This window comes from Accipiter gentilis, chromosome 23, assembly GCF_929443795.1.
Source record: "Accipiter gentilis chromosome 23, bAccGen1.1, whole genome shotgun sequence".
Classification (NCBI taxonomy): Eukaryota; Metazoa; Chordata; class Aves; order Accipitriformes; family Accipitridae; genus Astur; species Astur gentilis.
The window spans coordinates 18,935,169-18,954,156 of NC_064902.1; the positions used below are offsets into that span (position 1 = coordinate 18,935,169).

The window sequence follows — 18,988 nt, forward strand, 5'->3', positions numbered from 1 at the left end:
TGCTGCATTTGTCTGCCAAGACTGTAAAAAAAAAAACCCCTGAAAATCAGCAATTTATTGATTCACTGCAGTAGATAAAAGCTGAATAGAATTTCTAATCTTTGACCATCATAAAAAGTTTCTTTTTTTAAGACAAGGCTGAACTTCTAACATTTGCACATCATAATTCTAACACACAGCAAATCAGTAAGTTCCAACAAGTGCTTTTATATGGAGTGTTTTTTGGGGTTTTTGTGCAGTGGTTTTGGGGTGGGGGTTTTTTGAAACACAGAGCAACCAACCACACTTCAGTATGAAGGCAAAGTGTTAAATTCTGAGTTTTTTAGAAGAAAAATGGTTTCACCCTGGTTTCCAAAACTGAAACTAAGACAGTAAGAGGGTAGCTCCTTCCCACCTCCCAATGAAGGAGAAAAAAAGAGAAAATAAAAAAGTATTTTATTTTATTAAAGCAGTTAAAGTTTCTATGACAGATGGGGGGGTTAAGACAAATTTTAGTGTTCTTGCTCTATGGCTTTATTGAAATCCTCAGAATAACTGTCTGAATCTCAAACTGAACTAGGCTTTTCCACGAACGCACCCTTGCCTGTGTAACTTCAGTGACTAACTGTTCTCCCAATGAGGAATAACTCCCCAACACCCATAGAAAAGTAGTTTTACTGAGAGGCTTTTCTCCAGAAGCAATTCCTCATCGTTCCCATCCTTTATCTCTCTCAGGCCACTGAATACACAAGCATGAACAGAGTTCTCCAACACAAACTACAGTGGGCACAGATGTGAAAAACAACCTCTCACAATAGAGGCAATGGTATGATAAGCAAAGAATTTCAACTGCCACGTATTTCACATAAGTACCTATCACAGCTACAGTTCCGAAATGTAGCAAAATATTTGCTGTCTGGAATGCAGAGGAAGACGCAAGCTTCTTCTCCCAATTCTCAGCATTCCCAAGGGTCCAATTCAAACATTTCCTCTGACATTACCGAAAATGCAGCTAAACTTCAAGCCATGTGGATGCTATTTGACCAATACCTTGCTTAAGGAATGGCATGAGAAATACTTTGCAGCCACTGGAGACTTGCTTGAAAACTATATTAAGTCACAGTACAATTTTGAAAAAATTCCAAACCTTGCTACTGCTATACAAGGAACCATGAGAGCAGCAGTAATTAATTTTAAAAAAATAAAATCATTTTTCTGCATTCTTCTTAACTGTTTTAGCTACTGTTAAAAATCAGCATCCAAATCTAGAACAAATATGCAATAGTTGAGATTTCTGGTGTTAAACACATTTAGAATTACAAGCAGAGCTGCTGTCTCTAGGCAGCTCATGAGAACACACAAGCAATATACAAGATGAAGCTGTAATTTATAAAGCCTCATCTGAGTCTCATGCTCTGCTTAGAGGAGTGTAAAATAGCCAGACTAATCTGATTTGCCCAAGAATAGAGAATTATGATCCTAACATGTTCAGATGTTGAGTACAAATATGAGATTTTTCCTGTCACAAAAATATCCACCAATTATGCTACAGGATAGCAAGCCATTGCTCTTTTGTTACTGAAAATTTATTGATGCGATTTTAGAAAAACTCATATTAAGAACACTTAAAAAAGACTTCTAATGTCATTTTCATAGATACACAGAGTTTATGAATCCAGGGCTGCTTTAGTAAAACTTATGCCTTCCACTGCTGGTCTCACAAGGTAACAATCATAATTTCTGCTACTGTTTACAAGTTAAATGGTCCACTGTTTAGCAAAAAGTTAAATAAAGGGATGACTGAGAAAAAAATTAAATATTGCACAAATAATTTAACTGCAGACAGTACAAGACACTTAAAGCATTGATTTTTTTTTGTCAACATATGAACTCTATTATATAGTCACACTTTCTATAATACAGGGGTGTTTTTACAAGACATTTAAATTCAGCATTTACATAAACAATTATCTTTACAATCTGTTATCATATAACGTTAAGAGTTCCAGCAGGAATTAATTTTGTCTTTGTTTTAAAAGTTCATCTATCTGAGTCTTGTACATGTTTTTCACATCTTCAAGATCCAGTCGGAGTTCTTCAGCTTCCTCTGCTTTCTCTCCATACATCTGAAGAATTGTATTGTATCTTTGATCCAAATCCTGCAAGGATATGTAGTTTGTTATCCAACTGTTTTTCAACTTAAAAAAAAGCTGCTGCTAGGATAGTGTTTTACACTACTAGGGAAAGTAAATGTAGCATTATTTTATCAAAGTATAACTACTTTACACTGAAACACACAGTAAACTCTTCAAAAAATATTTTATGCCTTGACTCTCGGAATACAGCTAGATTTATACTCTAGATATAAAAGGAAGATATTCCAAAGACAAAGAACCTCGACTACAAAGAATTAGTGCTAGCTTCAGAGGATGCACTGAAGCACCTTGAAGTTCAACTGCTATAAGCATTAAAGAACAGTTAGCAAACGGCACAAAGTTTTACCACAGCAATGACCACAGTTTGTGAAATGTTTCTCAGGAAAATTTAACATTCTGCATTTAAAGAACAATGATAATTTCTTGAATAACTCCAGAACTATTTCTAATATTTCAATTTAAGTTCTTAAACATTTAGAGGATTAAGGTATTTGTCCTATTATCTATATCAGTACTGTATACCCATTCAGCTTCTGTACCAAACTCTCACAAATCCATGCTATTTATCAAAACACCCCCTCCTCTAAAAGACTACTTCCATACAAGTGTCTTATATGAGAAAAAAAAAGTTCTCTCCTTGATTTAGCATGCAAGTTTACACAGCACACATTTCTAACAACTGCATTTTGAAGTGACTACCTAGTCATAGTCTAGGCATTTTCAGATTCTGCTATTAAAAAAAAAAAACCACCTAGGCTCTTCAGTCATTTATTATTAGGGACAGATTTGAATATAATCCTAAATTGATAGGGGTATTCCTAAAACACCCCAAGTATGTCAATTTTACATCAGATTTACAACAGAAATACACTTACCTTTAACTGTGCACGTAATTTTGGTATTTCCTTCACTTTTTCTTCAAGTTCATCATTTTGGTTTGTTAATTTAACCAGTTCTTCTGCCATTATCGATCGAGTTTTCTCAAGGTTTCCAATTTCCAGCTAAGGTAAACACTTTTAACAATTAGGAGGAGGAAAGAATTTGCCATATTTATAAAACACCGTATCAAAATATTTTGATACAGCAAGCAATTCAGGCTTTTTCTTAAGCCAGACTAAGAAAGAGCACACCCTGGAAGCACTTTTACTTCTCAATTCTGATCAGTGGTTTCGTTTCTTTTTTCTTTTTCTTTTTTCAGATAGACAAGTTTGCTGGATAGGTCCTGGCCAAAACAAAAAAGGAAGCAACAAATCCTTCTCTTGCTCATCCCTACACACACCTCCAGTGGCTGTTCCAGTTAACAGAATTGTCATAAAAGGGGAAGAGTGAATGCATTCTGCTATGAGGAGAGATACCAAGCTTTTTGAATATAAAACTAACAATATAATAATGACTGTATTAGTATTTACACTTACAAATGCTGTGTTTGGTTATGTAAGAGTAACTACAGTACCTGTAGATGTGCAATCTCTCCTTCTCTTAGTTTTAGCTGTGACTGAAGGTTTTCAATTATACTTGAACCTGCTCCCATCCTTATAGCATCATAAAGATTGCTCCCACTAGTAGCTATTGGCCCAAATGAGTGATCATGAGGATCATCCTAAAAACAAAAGGTTAGAGAAGCTTAAAATTAGACAAAAATGTGCACACTTTGGAATCTTTCCTCCCCTGAAGTATTACATCATTTAAGATTTAAAATTATACTGTCACTAGGCAAGCATTTCAATGCTTAAAGTTTGTTTTTAAAACAAAAGCTTAAGGTGAATAGCTACAATTTGAGATAGCTCCTTACTGGCAAGTTCTCATGTCACCTGTACAACTGCCATTTAACTTGGACATTGATAACCATATCCACGAGAAAGCAGCAGAAGCAGTGGACTTCACACAGACCACAACAGCCTATGGAGCAGGGCTGTGCCCTAAACCAGGGTTGCTAGTAAAAATAGATCAATTGAGTTGACTCCTACTAGTGTTACTCAATCATTCTAGATGAAATCAGACATGTGAACTCAGCACCAATAAATGTATATATTACTCTGCAGTAAGAGTCGTAGTTTCACACTTTCACAGAAGTTTTACAGTCATAGACATCTATCTTGTAAGCAGGTTTTAGACGTTTCTGCATAGGAATTACCTTGTCTAAGGCCAATATACTCTTGAAGAGTCATTTTCTACATTAATGAAACTTCTTGAAGAGGAAAGAAAACAGTCTGTCAAAAAAAAAAAAAAGCCAATATAACTGATACATGATACCTGTGAGAGGAAAGATGTCTGAAGACCTGCCATATCAACTCCACTTATGGAACTAGAGCGTGAAATAGTTGGAGTACTTGAAACAGTTTCAACTGTAAATGACTTCCGATCCTTTAAAAAAAAAAACAAAAACAAAAAAAAAAACACCAAAAAACCGCCACACAACACCACCAGTTAGATAAGGAAAAAAGTTTGCAAGATTGTGAAAGACAGTTTCTGCCCTTTTCCACCACCAACTATAGAACGCAATGTGACAGATAACCTTTCCCCTTCCCCCATCCCTAAAACATATGAAAGTTCAACAATGAAGAATTTCTGTGCTACTAGCACTTATAGCCTATGTTCAAGTTCTCAGACTTTTCAGGAAACAAAAAGAGAAGTTGCAAATTACACCAAAAGAATTTCAAGTAGCCAAGGGAGATTCAGAGGCAGTTTTGTATGCCCAAATTTATCACAGGAACAACATCCTAAACTCAGAAGTATGTCTCTTTTTAGAATGCACATTAATACTACTTTTTTTTTTATTATTAAGTGTATGAATTAAATTCTGAGATTTCTCACATGCTAATACCTTACTGATATACATTCCAAACAGACTGACCTCTTTTTACAGGCAGCATCTGAAAGCGTGCTAGCCTCTGAAGGATAAAGCACTTGGATTTTAGAACTCGAAATGGTAAGAAACCAATAATAGAAACAGTTTTACTTGAATAGCAACTGCTAATTAGCAGTAACAAAGTTACCGACTATTGAGGACTGTTCTGTGACTTGTGACTTAAGCTGGAAAGCATGTAGTACATCACACAGTCACGTGAAACGCAAAACAGGAATTCGGTGAAAGCAATGCTAGTAGTCTAAGCAAAGAAAACAAGTAGCTTCAGAAGAAAAAGAATCCAAGAGCATTAAAAAATATCAGAAGATTAAAACAATCATTATCCATATTTTATCTCTTCTCAGGTTAAATAGACTATTACTTAAGACTCATTTCATTGAGTACAACACAAGCACTTATGTCACTGGAAAAAAAAGGTTGTCACAAAGAGAAAGCCAAGTCCTTAATGACTAGGCTGACAGTATATACTGTACAGCTCTATGTCCACTTTGTTGCTTGCGACAGTTTCAGGTTCTAGATAGCTACTAAAATGATGACAGTATCAGTAAGATTGAACAGATATGTTAAGTTTTGGTACCTTCTCCTTTGCCGCTTCTTGCACAAAAATTGCCTTCTTTCTTTCCTGTTCAACTTTCATCTTCTCCATTTCTAACTGAGTAGCTAGCAGCGTCTACAAAAATAAATACAGGTTGCTAACCTCCTTCTAGCTCAGACTTCAACAATAACATAGATAAAAGCTGAAGTAGACAATACCTTTTCTTTCTTCGCATCTTCCAAGGTTTTCGCATACTCATCTTTGAGCCCTTCTAGTTCAACCTCATACCTACATTGAAGAAAGAGGTAGGGAAAGTCAGTAAATAATTATTCTGTGTTTACTTTAGATTCACGTACTATTAAAACAAACATAGCTTCAAGGCTTTAAAACATTATGAAAGTAACATGCTTCAATCTTTAGCATGAAACAAAATACCCTTAACAAGATGGGCAACTTTATCAATAGCCAGCAACATTTTGCATAGTCACATCAACACTCAAAAGAACCAAGTCTTCCAACTTGCAAAGAGATCTGCTGCAGATGGTTATTAAGAGATAGCTTACTCCATTTCACTACAATTTGGAGAGATGCTGTTAACAAGAAATGTAACTCACCTACTGTTTTCATTTTCCATTTTCTTCAATCTGCTTCTCTCCACTTCTAGCTGAGCCTGAAGGCGTGTATTTTCTTGTCTTAAAAGACTATTCTGAGATTCAGTAGAAGACATCTGAATTTTATTAGAAAGAAGTTCTTCTGTAGCAGCGCGTTCTCTCTCAGCAGCCGCTGCTAGAAGAGTTTGAGACTCACCTAGTATTAAAGTACAGAAAAAATGGAATTTAACTTTTTTGATCAAACATCTATAATATGGGCCATTTTTTATGCATCAAAATGGCAAGTGATTTTTTTTTTTATATGCAACTATTTTTCTTTAAAAAAAATCTGTTTTCTGTTGTAAAGGAAATTAAATATTTTCCACCATACAATTAGAGGATCAAAGCAACACAGAACAAGGAGACTTCATACTCTTTCGGAATACAATATACAACTACAGATTGCCTCCAGAAAGGAAGTAATTTCTCTGGGTCCAACTTTGGGCATTTTATGCATTTTTCATTTAAAATATTAGATTACTACTGTATCAACAAATATATGTCTCATTACCTATGCAGTTAGGTAAGCAAATGATTACAACCTTTACAATACGGAATCTAAGCACTAGGCCTGACAACTGAAAATGCTGGTATACTTTCAGTGTCTCAAGGTCCATCTTTCCTTTAGATGCTGTAAGGACATGTACACCTTAACACCTCTACCTTACAAACTTATGTTATACTGTGTTTTAAAAACAATCTGTCAATTACCTGTCCAAGAACCTTGGCAGAATACCCCACATACCATTTCCTTACGGAAACCATTTTGTGCTCACCTCTCCTGATCCACCACCTACACTTTGGCCAAGCGTCAAGCCCTCTTCATTTACCTTCAGCCATCTCACATCTTCGTCAAGAGCCTCACAGTTCAGTGAAAGCTAAAAACATCTTACCAAGTCTGTCAGAAAGGTTCTTCTCCAGTTTTTCCCACGCAGAGGTTTGTGCTCCCAGTGTGGCTTGCAGATTTTCTATCTGCCGGAGAAGTGGCCGTGTAGCAGATGTAACACTTTGACTTAGTTCTTGGTTCCGGCTCTCTGCTTCTTGGAGTCTCTGAAATTACAAATTAAATATAATTAAGCTTTAAAATCGTATGATGGATTGAAAGATTGATATAGAATTCAGCTAAACACATAGCAGTTGCTTTACATTCTAAAAATACTGCTTGACAGTTGCTTTACATTCTAAAATTCACGTGATCAAACTCAGAGTAAAGTGTGAAATTCCAAGACAGCAGCTTAACATTTCTAGACACATGATAGAGCAATGGCCCAGAAATGTCCAGTCCTCTGGACATCACTTGATTTTGGCAACAACCTATCTTCTGGACCTTAGTAAAAATACTCTTAAGCAGCAGCTAAAAAGTCATTCAAAACATATTTGCTAGCAATTTTAGAGGACTAGCACAAACTTAATGGCTGTACTTTGTCTTTTAGTATAAGGACAGCATTCCATTTCCAAGGGATCATAAAAAAATTGGGATTTTATTTTCAGTAAGTGATTAAAAAACCACTTCCTTTCATATTTTTATTGTTGTTCTACACAGGACAAATACTGCAGGTAACCAGGAAAACTAAGGCTCTCTTTCAGGCTATTAATGTCATGATAGCATTTTATTTTCAGTTTTTAGAAGCCCTCCTTGCAAATAAAAGTTGGCATCATCTATTTGCTATAGCACCTGTTGTAGTTCACCAATTTCCTGGCGTAAATAGTCTTCTTTTCTTGCTGCCTGCTGTTCTGCACGTTGCAGTGCTAGCCTCAGGTCTGCCACCTAAATAAACAAGACATCATCACTAATCTATTGCCAAAAATTATAGTACCACCTATTCGTTGCTACAGTTCTATACCATTTTTAAACACTGTTAGACAGGGTATGTCTGTTTACAAGTTAAAGGCTTATGTTTTGCACACACAGAAATAGTTACACTGAATTATCACTAAAAATTTTGTTCAACTGAATTTCTTGAACTTTGCATTATGGTGAGAGCACTACAAACTTAACATAGAGCCTGTCAAAGTAATTTTATTTAGACAAGTAAAATTAAAAGTATTTTTAAATAAAATTAATGCTTTAAAGCTTAGCACAACTACCACTAAAGACTGAACAAGTCCATAGGAATGAAATCCATTGGATATTTGCTAAATACACAAAATTAAGTTCCACCTTGTATTGCATCTGGTTCGTTACATCACATGCACACACCACCCAACTACACTCATTTGTTCAATGGAAAGTTTTATTCACTGCATTTAAGACCCACCTGAATTGCTAAAGTTTCTTGTTGCTGCCGAGCCTCATCCTGGGCCTTCTCTAGAGCTAATCCAAGCTCTTCCTTTGCCTTCATTTCCCGACTTAGGGCTGCTTCTTGTGCCTCACTGTCCTTTGTAGCATTAGCTTTATGAAGATCTGCAAGTTCCCTGGGCAGGAGGGGAAGCAATGCACTTCCAGTTTATACAACGCCAACAGTGACTTTGCAAATAACTTTGTTATATATTAACACTTCACAAGCACTGCACAAGAAATAGACATAGAAGCTGAACGTATGGTTGAAGACAAGCACACAAACATATGCTTACTTGTATGCACTGTCAAGTGCTGCCTGGACACTTCTGTTCCGTTCTTCAAGATCCTCCACCTCCGCCTGAAGTTTAGCAAGATCCTTTTCTTGTCGCTCTACAACACTGTTCAGTTGTTTAATGCTGTCTCGATGTTGCTTCTCAAGGTCTTCCTTGCCATCAAGGACCTATTAGAGCACAAACAAGAAGCATGAGACTAATCCCAGTACACAAGGTAGACAATGCCATCTGAGGACAATGACAACTGTGGCAACCAATTCAGGACAAAGTTACACAAAATGACTAAACCAATCTAACACTTCACCAAAAGAGAAAGGGTTTGCTCCCCCATCTTCCCCAGAAGAGGAGGCTCTTCTTCACCACAGTTTCACATACTTCCTCATACTGGGCCTGCTGCTTGTAAGGTCTTGATTCAATCACTAACTGAGCAAAAAAACTGCCCAAATTTTGCTGGTACAAGTCTTCCAACTAAAATTTAGTGTACTGAATTTGGTCAGCCCACCTAACAACCAGCAGTGCAAATGCAAACAAGCAGCTGGAAAGATACCTGACCATAGTTTTAAACTGCTCCGAGAACACACACAGAAATCACAGCTCAGTGTTCCAATAATATTAAAAAGAGAAGTCTCCCAGAAAAGAAAGAAGTATTAGTTTATCTAGAGCCTCCCAAAAAGGCTACTCTGCAGCTTTAAAAAAATAAATAAAAAAATCCCAAATATCTCACTTGTTTTAAATGCTGCAACTCCTCTTCCAATTCTTTAATCTTTTTGTTCTGTTTTGTGTTAATATTTTCTCTCTCTTTCTCTTTGGCTCTTAATTTCTTAATGATGTTGGAATTGTGCAGCTGCTGTTTGGAAAGCTTTTCTCCTGTGAAGAAAATGAACATAAAGCTAGTGCATATTGCTGTTATTCTATAAACTCTCTCTATTCACACCCTGCCCTGCTATTCAGTCCCGTGAAAATAATAACCAACTATGTAAGGAAATACTTACTCTTATGTTTTTTCATACAAGTTCTTAAGTTTTAAATCTACCTTATCCTGAGATAACCTTGCTACACTAAGCTATAGTGAGATAGGATAGACAGTGAAGGGCTTTGAAAGCAAAGCAAATGAGCTCATCGTATCAGGAAAAAAAAAAAACAAAATGGCCTGTTCATTTAGTAACTGTATTTTACTTCCAAAATTAAAAAGTAGTAAGGGAGACACTGTAGAAATGCCTTGAACAATGCTCTAGCTAGCTTTCCTCACAGCACCTTTTAATGAATGCTACAGAAAGTACCCCTCTAGCCATCTGCATTTGACTGATCCCTCCTGTTGCTCTTTGCTATTAACTAAATGCTTGTCCTGCTTTCAGCTGGGATAAAGTTAATTTTCTTTCTAGTAGCTGGTATAGTGTTACATTTTGGATTTAGTATGAGAATGATGTTGATAACACGCTGATGTTTTCAGTTGTTGCCAAGTAGTGTTTATACCAAGTCAAGGATTTTTCAGCTTCTCACGCCCAGCCAGTAAGAAGGCTGGAGGGGCACAAGAAGTTGGGAGGGGACACAGCCAGGACAGTTGATTCAAACTGGCCAAAGGGGTATTCCGTACCACGTGATGTCATGCCCAGTATGTAAACTGGGGGGAGTTGGCTGGGAGGGGCGGATCATTGCTCGGGAACTAACTGGGCATCAGCCAGCAAGTGGCGAGCGATTGCATTGTGCACCACTTGTTGTATATTCTAATTCTTTCATTATTTATTTATTATTACTATTATTATTATTTTCTTCCTTTCTGTACTATTAAACTGTCTTTATCTCAACCCACAAGTTTTACTTTTTTTCCCCTGATTCTCTCCCCCATCCCACTGGGTGGGGAGAGTGAAAAAGCAGCTGTGTGGTGCTTAGTTGCTGGTTGGAGTTAAACCACAACAACAGTTCAAATGTTCAGAAACATCTAACATGCTTCAAATAAAGTTTGGGGTTTTTTCCGTACATAAAGAAGGCTCATATGTGAAGGCAGTACATTTCAAATTATTCTACAAATTTTTACTATTAAAAAAATATTAATTCTCACCTTCCTCCATTAATCCTTTGATTTGCTCTTCTTTTTCTTTCAGCAATTCAGCAGTTTCATTGGTATTAAGCCTAGTAGCCAATTCTTCTTTAATAGTCTTTACTTCCTAAATAATAGGATAAAATACTTAGGACTATTTATTAAATTATATTTAGGGAAAACCGCACAGTAAGTTACACTGACCACTTTTTTTCTTCTCCCCTTCCTCTCAAAAGGCTTTTCTTTGAAAACAGTTTAGGTTGGAAGGGAACTCTGGAGATTATCTGATCAAATCAGATTGCTCAGAGCTTTATTCTGTCAAGTTTTAAAAACCTCCAAGGATTCAGACTCCATAAATTTTCTGCACAATTTGTTCAAATTCCTCCTTCCACTTCAATTTCTATACTTTAAACTTTTGCAATATAGTAAAAAAACCCTGTTGTATTTGCACACAGGTATCAGATAATTTTTCTATTTCAACTTACCACTGTGCCAACAGTGACACATACAGTGACAAAACAACTGTGAAAAATATTTTTTTTCCAGTTACAGATTGAGTTTACTTTTTGCAGACTAGCAGTAAGATAGAGAAATTTAATGCTGTGATACCAGGTCAAGAACATTTAAACTCCGTAAACTCTGTTGCTGCAGTCTTCTTTGCTCATTCCAAACCAATCGGTCATCAGTCCTTAATTTTCCTACCAGTTAATCCTCTAAACAAGCCATTCCCATATGTCACCACTTCCCCACATCCCCAGGCCATTCTTCTCCTGCACACCAATGCAAATGCAATATGGGTACAAGGTAAATGACAGCAGACCTTAAACCTCCCCCCCCCCCGCCACCCCAAACCCGGCTAACTTTAACTTAAATGAGTTCCCTAATTTGGTTCACAACACAGCTGCAAGAATACACGTGTCAACACAAGGAAATAAAAAGCAGCCTGGGCAGCTAGAATCAGCTTATGCTAGTTACTAATACCATGAGACAGCACCTGCCAGTCTCATGCTTTTCCCTAGCTTAATTTTTATGAATCGACCTCAAGAAATTCAACTGCATTCTAAAATAATAAACATTAATTTCATTAAAAAGCCAGATTACCTTTTTAGCTGCATCTCTTTCTTTGCAGGCTAGCTGGAGCTTCTTTTCAGCATCCGCAATTCGCTGAGCAAACTCCTCTTTAAGAGATGAAAGGCTACTGCTCTCTTCTTTCATTCTAAACATTTCACTACATTTAAAATTAACATTTCAAAACAGTTGCACTGTTATGTGACATTCCAAGCAGTTTGCAACAGGTTGACTTAAATGCTTTTAAAATGTGTTTTGTGGGTTTTTTTTTATTATTTTACACATTAACCAGAAGTCAAAAAAAATGCATCTATATTAGAAGTACTCAAAGATCTTTATTAATTCAGTAATTTACCCATGAAAACAATTAAATGCTTGATTTACCTTAAATGTTTTGCCCCTTAGTCAAGTTCTTTCTGATTAACCATAGTCTGTATCATATAGAGGGCAAATTTTTTAAGTTAAGATCAAATTAGTCATTAAATAATACCTTCATGTTTTATCTGTATATTTTTAAACTTGATATTTGATCAGTAAACTGGTAAATCTAACTTTTAATTTTTTTTCCTTTTAATTCTAACTGAATTAAATAATGAATTCAGATTTTTCCGTACAACCAGCCCTTCTACCACACTTTCACTGCCTACCTTTTTGTCAGCAAATTACTTAGTAAATCAGGTTCATCCATGTGTATCGGAAAAGTCAGTCTCCCTTATTAGCTGAATCCAGTCTTATAACAAAGATCTTTATTAATAACCAAGTCTGACTCTACACATCTGTTTGTCATTCCTACTTCTTACTTACTGAAAAATCTTCCACTAGCCTCTTCCCAAAAGAGATTTTTGGCCCCAAGAAATAATGTCTCTTTAAAAAAATACCATCACAGCACATGCAATCATTATTTCCACCTTTCCCAAACACTGCACATCCCTTGCAACCTTTGTTCTAGTTATAAAGCTATTTGTTTTACAATATTGTCTACTGATTGTATTACAGTAAAGTTACAGTTACACCCACTACTGTGTATATGTTCATACTTACTCTTTTAGGTTATCATAAGCTTCTTCCAGGCGCGCCTTTTCTTTACTAGTACTTAATAACTGTATTTCCCTCTTCTCCAGTTTCTCAGTTAATGAATCAATCATCTGGACAATGTTTTTACAGATAAAGATCAGATGAATGGGACAATTAAAACACAAGAGGGGCAGGCTTCCCCTTTCCCCCCACCATTCCCTCCCAACACTATTTAAAGCTGAACTTGTCAATGTTTTTAGGAATTTGAGGTAAAAGTCAGTGAAGATTACCATGTTTCTACCACATTAATTTAGAACTAAGAAATATATAAACACAAGACGCCTGTTTTCTACAGGTGTGGAAATCCTACAAAGTAAGCACACCTAGGCTCAGCTAAGTTCCTCAACAAAATCATCAACAGTTATATTTAATTATAAAGTTTTTAAAGAGAGCTGATAGCCTATAAAACTACAGCTAACATTAACCATTAAGACTCCCAATGATCCTTACACCACTCTTTACAGAATCACAGAATAATTTACAGTGGAAGATCTCTTCTGTGAAACATTAGCCCCAAGCAGCAAAACATGATAAGATGAGGGAAGAAAACTTCCAGACAGGGTCAAGAGCTCTTAGCTCATTTCTTAATACCAGATTTTTGAAAGCTAGAGAAGTAACACAGACATACATGCAAATATAGAAATATAAACAAATGAAACAGATTCTGTAAGTGTAGCTCAATATGGCCAATGAAAGAGAAAATTTGCTGTGATCCATTATCACTATTTCCCACAACATATAACCATTTAAGTTAGAAAAGTTATGGATAACAGTCCATGGCTTTGGATCTCCTTAAGGAATTTACACTGATGTTCTGTACGATTTACACAAAAAAATGCTTTTCTTAAAACACAGATTACATTGGGGTTTTACGAACTCCCATAAGCAATTGCTTTTCCCTTATTACTATCAGAAACAGCATCAGTATTGCAAACATGCTTACAGCACAAGGCCATGAGTATGGCCCATTTATGTCACATACTAGGCCCACAGACTATGAACAAAGCAAAATGCAAAGAAACAGAGCAAAACACATGTCAAAGGAGCTCAGAAATTAAAAATACACAGAGGTACAGAAAGGTGACGAAGAAAATGGAAAAAAGATAGTGTACACAATACACTGGCAGAACTGGGCAAAACACGCTACTTCAAAGCTCCAGTCTAGCCTTCCATACGCTTGAGCATCCTACTTCGACACATTTCTAGTCATTCCATCTATCTAAACTAGCCATACAAGTTTCTTTTAATCTATTTGCTATCCATAACTATGCTCATCATCTTCATTAAAAAGACTAGCCTACCTTCTTATTAAAAGGAAAGATTATTTCTACTAAAAACAAACATTAATCTGTCTAGTAAAAAGGCCTTATTTAGACTAACTACTGCTATCCTCAAAGAACATGCACAATGCTCCTGGAACATAATCAAATTTTGACAGTTTGTAAGTCCATGGAAAAAAATGTTTGCAAAATCTTATCCTGATTATTGCCAAAATACTAAAGCCTTTTAGCTTCATAATTTGAAACAAAATACTTAAAAGGAATCTCTTCCACCTTTCACAGAAAAAAAAATTGCACCAAAGAATTAAAATTACACATTTGACCTATCAAGGCTTCCTGTTTACTAGCACTACTCACAATTCACAGTAATGATAACTAGGTAGATCAGGTGAAATCCAAAACCATTTGACCAGAAATTTCACCAGTATTATTCCACTGCAGAATATCAAGGACAGTCTTCTACAAGGTAAGGTAGTTCAGCATCAATTAATTCATTCAAATGAGGTGAAGCTAATTCCTATCTAAGGAGATGATAGGAGTTTCATTTGTAATTAAAGGGTGTGTTTGCAAAACATGTTCTACAGTTACCTTTTTAAGCTCTTGCTTTTCAGCATCCTCTTCTAACAATTTTTCAACAGCATCCTGCTGCGGCTCAGTCTCCTCTTTCACAACCTGTTCTTCAAGATTTTGCACAGTAGCAACCAAAACATCTGGCTGCTCAGAATTAACAGGGGTTGCACTTCTCCCACTCTCTTCCATCTCAGCTTCCTCAGCATGTAAAACAGGAGTGTCATTTAAGTTTTCAGATGTATTTTTCTGGGCATCAACCGTTTCTGTCTTTGGCGCAGAAGGACTGACAGCAACAGATGCTGAAGCAGAAGCCCTGCCTGATAACTCATCATCTGAATTTATTTCACTTACACTTCTACTATCTAAAGACTGTACACTAAATGAATCAATTCTTTCGAAAGCATCAGAGGAGCAGCAGCTCTCGGTCATTTTTTGAAAGTCATCTAAACGATTATAATCCACACAGGCAGATGTAGATAAAAGCTGAAATGATGTTTGCATTAGATGAAGACTGGATTTTGAATCTGCAGCTTCTTGTCTTGAACTTACTGAGCTCTCACTTATTACACTTTCATGGTCCAGCACTTCAATATCACTAGTTGTAGATGTCCCCGAGGAGAAAGTGCTAATTGGAGGTGAAGGCGTATTGCTTTGCCTGTCCTCAGTTTTCCGCTCCTTAGTTTCCAAACCCATGTCTTTTGTACCTGCATTAAGAGGCTGCGAAGTGCTATCCGGTGCACCTCCCATTGCATCCCCTCCTATGCTGGATTTTTCATTAAGAGCATCTTCAGGTACTTCCAAATTTAGAGCAGACACCTTTTTGTCAGTAACTTCATTTGTGCTTTCTTCAGGCTTGGCATTAGATTTAAGCAGAGAATTCTCTTCAAATTTCTCCTTGGGAATATCGAGGTTTTTCAAGTCCACTAGGACAGCTACGGAGGAATCCTTCACTTCTGCCTCTGTTGTCACTGGTACTTCCTGCTGACTGGGGTGTTGAGACTCCTTTGAAGTGCTTTTCACCTCCTCTTTGGGTCGCTGTGATTTGGCTGGAGGTTTGGACACCACTGGATTTTTCTGTATACTCTGAACGTCTGTCGGAGAGAGAAAGGCACTGAAGAAGTTTTCAGATTCATCTACTACCGTCCTCCTCACTGGCTTAGTAATTGCTGTTGGTGATATTGGCTGATTCTGTGGTTCTGTATTTGAACTTAAGCGCCAGGAAGATGTATCCCATCCTCCACTTATGAGAGAATTTGTTCCTAAAAAGATGAAAAAAAGAGAGGCCAAGAACACTTAAAATGTGGGGGTTTTCAGTATTTGTATTTTTAGATGCAACAGTTCAGAAAAAGTGTTTTCAATATCACGTAACTTAAAGCAAATATTATACATGATCACAATCAGCATCATTTTCATTACTACTTCCTTACAAAGCTTGGAACTGATTTTCAGACAAAGCAAAAGAAGCTTAAGGGAGACACAAAGTAATTCTAAGACTTAAGGTGGACACAGATACCTCTAGAAAGTAGGAGTACCTGAATGGAACCAACTTGCTCCCTCCCTCTTAAACAGTAACTTAAATAAAGGTGGAAGGAAATCATACACAAGTTACATCAGTAAATTCAAGAGTGAGAATTTCAGAAAGAAGATGGAGAAATGTCTGGGAAGAGGAAACAAGCCCATACAGCATTCTGAAAGCTACAGGGGCAAGCCTGAAGCCTATTTGGGCACAAAAAGCAAGCATTTACTTTGCAAACGGAACAAGCGAAAGGGAATGTGGCCTCCTGCTTCCTAGAGTGAGAGGAAGCTAAGCAAAACAATCTGAAAAAAGTGTAGTTTTAACGTAGAGAATTATACAGATTACAAAAGGAGGAAACAATTACTGGTCTTAAAAGTTATCTGCCAGTAGCATACAGACAAACACTTCACACACCGTTACAGAAAAGAGGGGAAAAAAAGCTTTAAATATTTGTAGAATTTACACTATAAAAAGGGTTCTTGCCCTTTCAGTTTGCAAGAGGCTTCACATTTTTCCTCACACATCAAGCAACAGCATGAAGCTGACAATACACATTGCCAGCAGCCCAGCTAAGGTGATAGTTTTCTTCTCCTGTGGAGAAATACTGATTAGTTCCGAAGCTGCCCTAAAAAAAAACATAACAGTTGCTATTATTGTATTTCTTGCAGGTTTTCCAGGGCTTGTCAACAGCAAGGATAATAAGAATTTCAGCATCACATTTCAGTAGCATCCCAAGTAAGAAAGAAAAAAAATATCTGATTTGATTTTGTACCTACAAACATAATCTGGATAACATAACTATTTCAGGCTACTAAACACAAGCTCACTTTATACAGCAGCATCTACTAAAAAACGCCGAGTTACAGTATTTAAAGCAGACTACCACTTTCAGAAACTGTCAATAGCTACTGGCCTCCAGATCTCAAATTCAGGTAATTACTGCTCTCGTTGCCAAAAATACTACAAACAGCTGATTTATTACCACTTTGTCCATGATTCAATAACTTCAGAAAAAGCCCTGTGAGTGAACTGTAACATTCAGAAAACATTTTAACTTCTTTTAAAAACAAGTATGTTTTCCCTGAAAAACAGATGCAGGCTGATCTTTGCTGCTTTCCTTACAAATTACAGCACTACTATAAATACTAAGATATAAATTAAATTTAAAAATGGTTTGGACAAGCCTAAAGGTTTAAGAAACTAAGTACGACATAGAATCCTATCAACAATTCTGGTAATTTAAGACGACACTGGACTACGTGACTGCCAAGCCCTTGTTCCCACAAAAGGACGAAGACACGCAAAACTGACCCTACGCATTGATGAGCAACTAACTAGGAAACACTTTCAATTATTATAGCTTTCAATTTTCAGAAGTCCAACTCTGCTGTGAGTATACCTGGAAATAACCTCTTCCTACAAACACACACATTTCCCCTAGATATAGTTGCAATAAGGACACTGATTCCAGATGACTTAAGTTTCCCACCCTTTTCTTCATTCATTCTTTTCTTTAAGGTATTATTTAGGGGGAAAAAAGTTTCCAGCAAGAGGGCTCCTTTTCACTCTTTCATTTCCAAACAGTAACTTAGGACTGATCATTCTTTCAGGTTCTACATTAGCACACATACAACGGAGACACTTTCTCATAACTGAGCCGTGACAATTTTTCCACCAACACATTCCTTTCAACAGATGTTGGAGGATTATGAACTTATGACCACAAAAAGTGGAAAACTTCACTTGGTTTATGCGGAGCAGACTTTCAGCTTCTCCTCTGCTCCTTCTATCGCAAAAAGCAACTCCCTACATGCCTCAGAATGTAATTTCCCGGTTTTTTATTACCTGAGCGGTTTTTACCACCTGTTAGCCCCTCGGCAAAAAAAAAAAAAAAAAAAAAAAAAAAGGCCTTGAGAAACACGGGTGTGAAGCACAGTGCTACCCCACGCAACAGAAGCACGACACTGGTGACAACAACCAGGTATGGCCTGTGCTGCCGAGGTTTCCTCAGCTTTTCATCAGTGTTACCCTCCCCCGCCTGTGAGGGACGAGAAGTACCAGAGGCGAGAAGTACCACGGGCTGTGGACGGGGAGGGCCGGTTAAACCTCCACGGGTGTAACCCCCCATCCCCGGTGAAGGGGGAGAGGGGGGCGAGGGGAAGGCGCCGCCCCGGCCAGCCCCGCTGCGAGGGCCGGGCGGGAAGGCCGTGAGGCGAGGCGAGGCGCCTCAGTCCGCCTCACACCGGGGGGCTGGGGCCACGGCGAGTGGCCGCCCGCCGTCCCCCACGCTTACCGTCGCCGTAGTCGGGGATGACGGCGTCGGGCCAGGGGCTCTCCTCGGCCTGGATGTCCAGCACCCGGTCGATGGACTTTTGGGCCTGCGACAGCGCCTGCTTGGCGAAGCTGGACAGCTGCGAGGCGTTGAACCAGCTCATCCTCCGCGGCGCCCGGTCCCGCGCCGGGGCGGCGGCGCCGGGCCACAAAAGCACAGAGGCGGGCGGGGAGCGACCCGCCCTCAGATCCCGCTCCCCGGCGGCGGCGGGGCCGGCGGCCTCGGCTCGGCGGGGAAGGGAGGGAGGGGACGGCGGCCCCGCGCCTGCGCGCCGCCGGGCTCCACGTCGCAAACAAGCCCGCACGCAGCCGCCCGCCCGCCCCCTCACTCATCACGGGAGGCGGAGCAAG

At 38.1% G+C, this 18,988-nt stretch overlaps 1 protein-coding gene across 1 annotated transcript; it reads right to left on the reverse strand.

The window, feature by feature from the left end:
• Window positions 1-27: 27 nt before the first annotated feature.
• On the reverse strand, window positions 28-18,878 carry TMF1 (TATA element modulatory factor 1). Its single transcript, XM_049826847.1, has 17 exons — window positions 18,600-18,878; window positions 14,809-16,049; window positions 12,908-13,011; window positions 11,900-12,026; window positions 10,820-10,925; window positions 9,485-9,627; window positions 8,761-8,927; window positions 8,445-8,601; window positions 7,862-7,954; window positions 7,080-7,236; window positions 6,151-6,343; window positions 5,755-5,824; window positions 5,579-5,671; window positions 4,389-4,499; window positions 3,589-3,735; window positions 3,011-3,136; window positions 28-2,138 (listed from the first exon to the last, which is right to left on the reverse strand). The coding sequence occupies exons 1-17, from the start codon at window positions 18,739-18,741 to the stop codon at window positions 1,995-1,997; spliced, it is 3,321 nt and encodes a 1,106-aa protein (XP_049682804.1). The 5' UTR covers window positions 18,742-18,878; the 3' UTR covers window positions 28-1,994.
• Window positions 18,879-18,988: the final 110 nt, after the last annotated feature.